At 56.3% G+C, this 9891-nt stretch overlaps 1 protein-coding gene across 1 annotated transcript in view; it reads left to right on the top strand.

Moving 5' to 3' along the window:
* AP1M1 (adaptor related protein complex 1 subunit mu 1) overlaps positions 1-9531 on the top strand; it is a 28659-nt gene extending 19128 nt beyond the window's left edge. The window contains exons 6-12 of the mRNA XM_006057828.4: positions 824-950; positions 1920-2062; positions 2508-2579; positions 3185-3343; positions 7684-7809; positions 8442-8517; positions 8688-9531. Of these exons, the coding sequence (XP_006057890.1) occupies positions 824-950; positions 1920-2062; positions 2508-2579; positions 3185-3343; positions 7684-7809; positions 8442-8517; positions 8688-8710 (726 nt within the window). The 3' untranslated portion in view covers positions 8711-9531. The remainder of the gene's footprint in view (positions 1-823; positions 951-1919; positions 2063-2507; positions 2580-3184; positions 3344-7683; positions 7810-8441; positions 8518-8687) is intronic.
* Positions 9532-9891: the final 360 nt, after the last annotated feature.

Consider the following 9891-nt stretch of genomic DNA (forward strand, 5'->3'; position numbering starts at 1 on the left):
GGAGCGCTGGGTTGCGCTCCCTGTGCCATGCAGCAGGTTCCCGCCGGCTGTCCATTTTCCATACGGTCGTGTATGTTTCCCTTCTGTGTGCCGTCTCATCCCACCCTTTCTTTCCCCGGCTGTGTCCACAAGGCTGTTTCCTATGTGCTGTGATTTTCAGTTGCACTCTCAGATGCCTTCCAGTCTGCACAGGAGTTAAAAGTCGCCCGAGTCTCCGCCCCTCCCGGTCAAGGAGGAACTGCCCAGGCAGTGTTAGAGCTGGGATTGTATTTGCTTAAGTGTAATTGTTACTTTGCATCAGACCTCAGAGCAGCCCTACAGGACCCAGGCAGCTCCATCTTCAACAAGCCCTAGGCTCACCTAGAACATAAAGTAGCCTCACCTGGCCCCACATGAAGAAATAGATTTCTGAAAAGTGAGTCCGCCCTGCTCTGAGAAAAGCTCACAGAGCCCAGTAGATGAGCAGACACTGATAGAATCCCTGCCCAGGCCAGCCAAGCACACAGCCTCCAGCCACCAGGTCTGCCCTGGGCATCCTGGGGCACCTCAGAGGGGTCAGTGTGTGAAAGAGCCCCCAAAAGGATTCCAGGCACAGCATCAGCTGGCCCATCCAAGAGGGAGGAGCCTGCTGTGGCCTGAGACCTAGAGGGCGGGGCCCACGGGTGTCTGCCTTCCAGGTCTGCCCTGACACTGCCTCCTCAGCTCAGGGGACAGAGAGAAGGGCTTCGCTAGTGGGAGAGGCCGGGAGGGTCACACAGCATGGTGAGGGACAGTGGCCGCTGGCGCGGGGCCTCCCCTCACCCCCGGCCCCCCGACCCCCCAGGTCAGTGCCAACGGGAACGTCCTGCGCAGTGAGATCGTAGGCTCCATCAAGATGCGCGTCTTCCTGTCCGGCATGCCCGAGCTGCGCCTGGGGCTCAACGACAAGGTCCTCTTCGACAACACAGGCCGTGAGTACCCCACCCAGGCCCGGGAGCGTCCACCTCAGCGGTCAGCAAGTTCACCTTAGGCATATTGCCTTAGAAACATTGTCGCGTTGTTTACAACGGTGAAAACTGGTCAGCTAACGCCTGGGCCTGGAGGACACGGGGGAGTGAAAAATCCTCCAGTCCAGTCCCCTTGTCACCTCTCAGGCCAGATGTGCAGATGGGCACCTCGGTGGTCACACAGAAGGTCCTCAGCCCCGCCCTCCTGCATGGACTGCAGGGCTCGTCTCCTCCTGGGCCCGGTTTCTGTCCTCACCCCTGGCGTTGGGGCTGGGCTGTGCAGAAACCACAACAGCAGCTCAAGCTTGCCCTGCCTGGCTTGGGTATAATGCTTTGTGGTGTGGCAGCCTGGGGTGGCCTCAGAAGCCCAGGGCTGCTGGGGCTCTGGTGTTCCCAAGCTTGACCTCCAGCCTCCCCTCCCACCCACAGGAAGGTTGTCATAGTTACATCAGCAGTAGCGCTCGTGAGGGCCTCTCAGACATCTGCCCAGCAGAGCAGACCCCCTCCCAGGACTGGGCCCAACCCTCAGCCTCTCTGGGCCGAGAAACTGAGATGGGATCCCAGGGATGACAGGCCCAGGGCCCTCAGGGGACCCCGAGTCATCCCTGAGCACGCCCAGTGGGGTCTGTTCGTCATTCAGCAAACATGTCCCAGGCAGCACCCTAGGCTAGGGGCTCAGAGTGAACCGCCCACCAGCTCTGCCCTCAGCCCAGTGTTGAGATGTGATGGGGCTTCCTGGGGGTGAGGAGAGGTGGGGATGCCTGTCTCAAGAGCCGGCCACCTTGGTGTTCGTGGCCCAAGACGCTCTCACAGATTTGGAAGCAGCTCTGCTCTGCAGGGCTGGGCCCCAGACAGAGGGACACCGTCGCTGAGAGAGTGGCCCAGGGGACCTAGGGTCTGCCTGTCACACCCTCACACCCCAACTCCCTGCAGGTGGCAAAAGCAAGTCCGTGGAGCTGGAGGACGTGAAGTTCCACCAGTGCGTGCGGCTCTCACGCTTTGAGAATGACCGCACCATCTCCTTCATCCCGCCCGACGGCGAGTTCGAGCTCATGTCCTACCGCCTCAACACGCATGTGAGTGCACAGTCGCCAGCGCCTGGGCCCCAGGCTCCCACCCCCGCCTCGCCCCGGCAGCGCCCCCCTTCCCTGCTGGGTGGGAGCCGCCTCCTCCATGGTGAGCCTCGGGTCTGTGAGGTGATCCGTGGGACAGGCACAGTGCCCCAGGGGCAGCCGGGCTCCAAGGAGCCTGCTTGTCAACACGAGGCTCCGAACTTTGAGGGGGACAGACACTTTGGCACCATTGCCCCCTTTCCCCGACAGCACCCCCAGAGTGTCCTCTGTGATGCTTTCTGCATTCTCTCTCTGTTCTGACCCATCCTGGCACCGGCTTGGATTCTCCCAAGAGCCCCTGGTGCTGGGCTCACACCAGGCCCAGTGGTCGCTTGCCCTGTTTCCCCTCTGTGAAAGGGAGCTTTGTAAAACAACTAGGCGAGAGCGCCGTGTTCCCTCTCCCCAACAGGTCAAGCCCTTGATCTGGATCGAGTCCGTGATTGAAAAGCATTCCCACAGCCGCATCGAGTACATGATCAAGGTGCGTGTGCGTCCTGCACGCAACGTCAGCCAGATGTGCAGGGCGTAAGAGACGGGGATGTGGGTGGCCCCGCGTGGTACGGGCTTTCCGGAATCTCTGGCCTGTCCAGCGCCTTTGACACAGGGTCCTAACGCAGGATTGGGGGCACACGGGGGCTCTTGTGAGCCCTGCCCCGGGGCTGAACCTGTGGCTGTCATCCATCTTGTCTCCCCGTGAGCTCGCCGAGAGTGGGCCTGGGACACAGGACACGCCGCCCAGGTCCTAGGTGCTGCCACCGTGGAAGCAGGCTGTGACTGAGTGTCCAGGTGGCACACATCTGCCACCCAGTGACCTCATCCATCCCAGGCCAGTCCAGGTGACGCAGACATTGTCCCCGGAGGCCCGGACCGCAGAGAAGGATGGGAAGCCCCAAAGGCTGAGGAGACAGGCGGGTAGAGGTTACCTTCCAAAGTTGAGCTTAAAGAAAACCTCAGAGGGCAGGAGAGGCTGGGGGAATCCCACAGGCCAGGCTGAGGGGTTTGTGGCCCTTGGGGAGCAGGCTGGGTGGGAGCTGGGCTGTCTCACCTTCACCCTCTGCACCCTTGGCCCCACTGCCTCATCTCCAGGCCAAGAGCCAGTTCAAGCGGCGATCAACAGCCAACAATGTGGAAATCCACATCCCTGTGCCCAACGATGCCGACTCACCCAAGTTCAAGACGACAGTGGGGAGCGTCAAGTGGGTGCCCGAGAACAGTGAGATCGTTTGGTCCATCAAGTCCTTCCCGGTGAGCACCCTCTCGGCAGGGCACCCCCCAGACCCTCACCACACCCGCCTGCTCCCTGGGTCCCACGCAGCGTGGCAGCCTGACCACTGCGGGCCCCTCAAGCCCACGGCCGGGATCCCCACCTGGGTCTTCAGGGAGGCTCAGAAGGGAGGGTGGGTGGAGAACAGGGGCAGGTGGGGTGGGGGTGCTCCACCTTCGTCTCGTGCGTGCACCCGCCTGTCTCCAGAGTCAGGTTAGCGCCCCCGCCCCGCCCTCCCGCTGCCCTTCTTTCTCTGCCTGCCGCTCCTGTTTGGAACTCAGCTTGCCTCCAGGGGCGCAGACTGCCTGCCTTGGGGGCCAGAGCAGCACCAGCTCCAGGAACATAGACCACCTGCTGCCGGACCCACAAGCTGGCATGGCCGCCTGGCTGGTGTTCAGGATTTCGAGCACTCGAGTCTGGGTTTGTGGGCAGAGTGCCCAGGGACGGAAGGCAGGAATGAGGCTGCACGGGCTGCACGTTCCTCGTGGTAAAAAGACGCGGCGCCTTTTCCCTTTGTCTCGGGGCTGTTTGTGTTCCTTGCTCTGGAAACTATAGTAGCTGTCCTTTTGCTCACTTTTCTGTCAAGTTTGGTCACTTTCTTGTTGGTTTCCAAAAGCTGTTTGCACATGAGCAAGGTGAGTACTTTTTCTTTGATAGCAGTTGCAAGTGGTTTTCCTTAGTTTGGTGTTTGTCTTTCAGCCTCGCCTCTGGAGTATTTTTGCTTTGTAATCTTTTTTGATTGTGGTAGTTTTTTTCTTTTCTCATGGGTTCCTAGATGTTCTTTCATATGTTTGCAGCAGTTGCAGTTGCCCCTTTTCCTCTCCTATTCTTGGGCACCTTATGACTCCTGGCATCTCCCTGCTTCCATTGCTGTCTCCATGCCTGTAAGTGGTGGTAGAGGGCAGCCTCCTGGCTTTGCCTCCAACCAGAACTACTAAGGTTTCCCTTTTTCAGTGTCTTGTTGCTTTGGGCTGCAATTTATTCCAGTTCTGCTTTGCTGTGTTTTTAGCACAAAAGGGCAACAAATTTAGCAAAATGCCTCTTCGGTGTCTGTCAGTTCAGATATTAACACAGGATAGATCTTGAACCGTCCTTGCATTCTGGCAAACTCCAGTTGATCATGATATGTCTTCTCTTTGATGTGCCATTAATCCTGTTGGTTAACATTGTATGTAGTATTTTTACATTGAGATTCATGACTGAGATTGACCTTTTTTTTTTGGTACCTCTATCTCAGGTGTCAATGTTGTACCTGTTTCATAGTTTTTTTGGTCTCCCTCTTCCATGCTGCAGAACAGCTTTAAAGTGGCCTTGAGATCATCTGGTCTTGAGGGGATTGATAGATTTGGCTGTGTGTGTGGCCATCTGTCTCTCTGATACTCTTTCTAACTCATCTGTGGAAATTAGGCCATTTCGAGTTTCTATTTCTGTTGGAGTCAGTTTGGGTAAATTTTTATTTTCCTACAAAATTATCCATCCTAACCAGGTTCAAATTTGCCTACACAGAGTTGTAGAAAGGGGTGTCTTTTTCCCCTTCTCTTATGACAGTGACTTCTCCCTTGTTATATCTTATTTTGCATTTTTGTTACTTTTCCTTGATAAGGTTACCTAGTGGTTTGTCTGTTTTTTTTTCCAGATTCACTTTTTAATTTGTTTGTCATATTTTTCAGTTTTATAAGTCTTTAATTTCTTCATCCTTTGTCCTGATTTTCAAGTTTTAAAAATTTTATTATTTTAAAATTTGTATTGATATAAATATTTAAACCACAGATATTCTTCTGAACTCTGCCTTAGCTATATAACCCATAGAACGGGCATGTAATATTTGATACTATTATCTAGAAATCCTGTAATCGAATGAGTATTTTTTCGTTTTGTTTGTTTTCTGTTTTTCTGGTCAAAGGGCCTTTTATTTTCCATTTTATCTTCACTTTGAGTTTGTTGCATTGAGGTTAGAGAAGGTTATTCATGCTATTCTGCTTATAAGATTTATTGAAGTATTCATTGTGTGTTAATATAAGGTCAAAGTTTGTGACTATCCCACATGTACTTGAGAAGACAAGGCCTCTGTAACTGGGGTAGAGAACTTGACACAAGCACCAAGAGGTCTGCTATGCTGCCGTGACGGCATCAGCCACACAGAGAGCTGGGCCGGCTCTGCCTTCCTCTGGTTCCTCTGGTTCCCGTCTCCTCTCTTGTAGCGTCTGCTTAACAGAAGTCGCTGCGTGTTACCTGGTGCATAGACACTCATAACTATTGTGTCTTCCCTGTGGATTTGTAGGACAGTAGCCTTTCGGGCTGTAAACAGTTGTCCTCTGCACCTGGAATTCTTTGCCCTGAATTCTCCCCTGTGGCAGCAGTCCTGCTCCGCCTTTTTTTTTTTTTTTTTAATCTTTTTTAAAAACATTTTTGGTTGCACTGGGTCTTCGTTGCTATGCACGGGCTTTCTCTAATTATGGTGAGCGAAGGCTACCCTCTAGTTGCCGTGTGTAGGCTCTCATTGCAGGGGCTTCTCTCCTGTTGCAGAGCACAGGCTTCAGTAGTTCAGTTGCAGCTTGCGGGCTGTGGAATGTGGGCTCAGAAGTTGTGGCGCATTGGCTCAGTTGTCTTGGAGCATGTGAGATCTTCCCCAACAGGGATCAAATCTGTCCCCTGCATTGGTCAGCAGATTCTTAACCACTGGACCACAGGGAAGCCCAGCCCTGCTCTGCTTTGTTTGACTTTAGCCAGCATGCCTTCACCCATTCTTTCTACTGGTTTCGTCTTTCTGACTCTGCTTTTACAGTGGAGAGTTGGGTTTTGGTCTGTGAGCCAGTCTCCAAGTCTCATTAACAGAGGAAATTAAAGCCATTTACACGGACATGACTGACACAGGTAGGCTTGCAGACTTCTGCCACCCGCCGGGGAGGGCCCACCTCTGCATATTCTTTTGCTTTCATTTTCCTCTTGGTTTTTATAAAGCTGAGGTTTTTGGTCTGGTTATTGTTTCATGTACAGGCTGATGGAGCTGGTTTTATTCCTTTGCTGCCTGCTTTGTCTATTTTTTTATATAATTTTATTTATTTTGGGCTGTGCTGGGTCTTCGCTGCTGCGTGGACTCTCTAGTTTCGGTAAACAGGAGCGGGGACCACTCTCCAGTTGTGGTGCTGGGCTTCTCATTGCGGCGGCTCCTCTTGTGGAGCACAGGCTCTAGGGTGTGTGGGCTCAGTAGTTGCGGTTCCTCGTCTGTAGGGCACAGGTTCCACAGCTGTGGAGCATGGGCTTAGTTGCTCCACAGCTTGTGGGATCTTCCCAGATCAGGGATCGATTCTGTGTCTCCTGCGTTGGCAAGCACTCTTTACCACTGAGCCACCAGGGAAGCCCTGCTTTGTCTATTGCTGAGACTGCGTTATTCTCCCCTTGTCCCAGAATCTTCACTGAGCACACAGCTCCAAGTCAGGCAGAGTCCACACACCTGCACTGATGAGCAGATCCTGACCACTCACTTCATCCCTGGAAGGGGAGGCTGAGCTCTGCGCTGCTCTGCCGAGGCCATGCAGAGGCAGCCCTAGTCAGCAGTGACTCCTGTTGCCAAAGGCCTGAGGATCAAAACCCTCTGTGTCCTGGTGTGATGGGAGCTGCATTTCCTACTGCTCCCTGCAGTTCTGTGTGGGACAACCAGGCCAGGACTCCTGACCCCTCACGCCGAGAGTCCAGTCTCTCAGTTGTGTCCGATTCTTTGCAACCCCGTAGCCTGCCAGGCTCCCCTGTCCATGGGGTTTCCCAGGCAAGAATACTGGAGTGGGTGGCCATTTCCTTCTCCAGGGGATCTTCCTGACCCAGGGATCGAACCAGCATCTCCTGCATTGGCAGGTGGATTCTTTACCACTGCACCAGCAGGGAAGCCATTCCTTCCCCCACTACAAGTCCCATCTCTGGAGTCATGGTTCAGCTCCCTGGACCAGAGCCTTTCCCTTCCAGGGGAAGACCTAGGGCCAGCTCATCAGTCCCAGGCAGCCCTGTCGCCCCCTGCCAGTGCTCGCTCTTCCTCTCCCTTCTTCCTCCCCAAGGCCTAGTGTTCTTTTCCTTGACACAACTAGGTTTCTGTGCCTGGGAACTTGTAGAAGTTTCTCTTCATCCCCAGAATTAGAGGACTAATTTTCCCCAGTGGGGCTGGTGTGGGTGTGAGTGTGTTGCAGGAGCCGAGGCCCTGAGTGACCACAGACCATGCAGGAAGGGACTCATTGGCCAGGCCCGCAGCCTGGCATCCTCCAGGGGCAGCTGTTGGATGAACCTGCCAGGGTCTCTGCCTGACCATCTCCTCTGTGGTCTGCTCCCCCAGGGCGGTAAGGAGTACCTGATGCGGGCCCACTTTGGCCTGCCCAGCGTGGAGGCAGAGGACAAGGAGGGCAAGCCCCCGATCAGCGTCAAGTTTGAGATCCCCTACTTCACTACCTCTGGCATCCAGGTATGTGCGACCAGGGCTGCCGGGGCCCCAGAGCAGGCATGGACAGGCCCAGTGGGGCCTCTCAGGGACCAGGCATCAGTCCAGGTTCAGAGGGTTAAAGGTGACAGACACCAGTGCAGCCAGTTAGCAAAGGGTGCTAGCTGACTTGTCCCGGGGCTCCAAGCTGCTCCCCAGCCCTGCCCATCTCCGTGGGCAGCCTGGCCCTGATGGAAAGAGGCCCGCAGTGGTCTTCTCAGACCTGACCTGTGCTCCAAGCTCAGAGATGCATTCAGCCCCCAAAACTATGGTTCACACACTTGCCACTGTGGGGCCCATTTCCCGGGCGCCCCCGAAGCCCTGTGGGGCCCGTTTCCCGGGCGCCCCCAGAAGCCTGTATGGGGCTGAAAGCCCTGGGCTTGGCCCCTTCTAGGAATCTGCTAGAGGGTCGTGCCTGCAAGTGCACATCTGGCTCTTTGCCACACCTTCTAGAAGCATCTCCACCCTCCCTCAGCCTGAGTGTGATACAGACTAAGGTGCTTCGTCCTCTCCCTGGCCCTCTTGGTCTCAGCCCAGCCCCGGGAGGAATGACTTGGTGGGCAGCCAGGAGCGGGGGTGGCGTGTGCATGCTTAGGGCCCTGATACCTCTGCCGCAGGTGCGTTACCTGAAGATCATCGAGAAGAGTGGCTACCAGGCCTTACCGTGGGTTCGTTATATCACTCAGAACGGAGGTACGTGCGACCTGCCCATGGGGCAGGTGGAGGATGCTGAAAAGGCCCCTGGTGAGGGTGCCACTGTCCCCAGGGTGGTGCTCAGGGAGCAACCCCAGGGTCAGGGCAGGTGGGGCGGCCCCTCCTCCAGGGTCAGAGCAGACAGTGGACGCCCCCCTCCCTCTTTCTAGATTACCAGCTCCGGACCCAGTGAAGGGCCGTCGTGGCCCACGCTCCCAGCACGGGGGCTCCTGGTGGAAGCGCCTGCCCAGCCTGCCAGAAGGAGGGGCTCCCCTGGACCCCGGCACCCCTCCAGGCTCCACCCAGGGGCCCCTCCTCCAGGTGCACCTGCTCTGCTGCCGCCACTCTCACCTCCCAAGTCCCCTTTTCCCAGAAGAGGCTCATCTTCAAGAGGTCTTGTCTCTCAGCCCCTAAGTCAGTTTGGGGGGAACGAAAGGCATCTTTCCCTCCAGAGGTCAAATACAGCCTTCTGTGCTGTTCAGCTCCCAGTCACAAAAAGATTGGGAAGCGCTGCCCAGACCGCTCTTTGGCCAGGCTGGCAGGGCTGGCAGGGCTGCCGTTGTGTTGCCATTGTGTTGAACGTTGTGGGTTTATCGAGCATTCCTAGATTTTGTCTCGGGCCGTCGCCGTGTACGTGATCCTCACCGTCTGCGCCTCCCTCCCCCATCCTGAAGCTCTCAGGCAGCACTTAGCGAGGACAGGCTTCCTCTTCCTCGCCCTCCTCCCCAGTGAGGCTGACACCGGGTCGCCCTCCCAGCGCCTCGCACTTTGACTGGAGGCTCCTGGTCTGGAGCTTTGAATAGAGACGCCTTCTCAGGGCCAGCCCGTGCCACATGATTCTGTCACTCAGCCACATCAGTGTTTGTCCCACCAGGGGAAGAGGGGTCCGGCGCGGGCCCCCAGCCTCAGAGGGTGGGGGTCCCAGGCCATCCCCATCTGTGCTTGGGACACCGCCGCCCCAACCCGGTCCGTGTTTGTGTCATGAATACATTAAACTCCATCGGTTAAACATGCCTTCCTTCTGGTGCAGTGTTGTGCTGATTCCTGGGTGCCCGGGCGAGGGGCAGGCTCACACCAACCTGGGTGTGGCACCAGTTCCTGGGGCCCCTACATCCCCTGGGGAAGACGGGACCAGGCAATGAGCGAGCAGAGCCACTGCCCAGGGGCCTCCCAGAGGGGCTGCAGAGGGGAGGGCACACGGGCAGATGTTTCCGTCCCATCTGAGATGACCGTCACAGCCCTCAGCCCTCGGGCCACCAGCAGCCCGCTCCCCTCCCCAGCCCGGTGGGCTTCCTCGAGAGTGTGGTCCTGCTGCAGCAGCAGCAGCATCCCCCCGCACACGCAGGTTCACAGGCACCCTCCTTTACCCGCTGA

Source organism: Bubalus bubalis, chromosome 9 (genome assembly GCF_019923935.1).
Source record: "Bubalus bubalis isolate 160015118507 breed Murrah chromosome 9, NDDB_SH_1, whole genome shotgun sequence".
Lineage (NCBI taxonomy): Eukaryota > Metazoa > Chordata > Mammalia > Artiodactyla > Bovidae > Bubalus > Bubalus bubalis.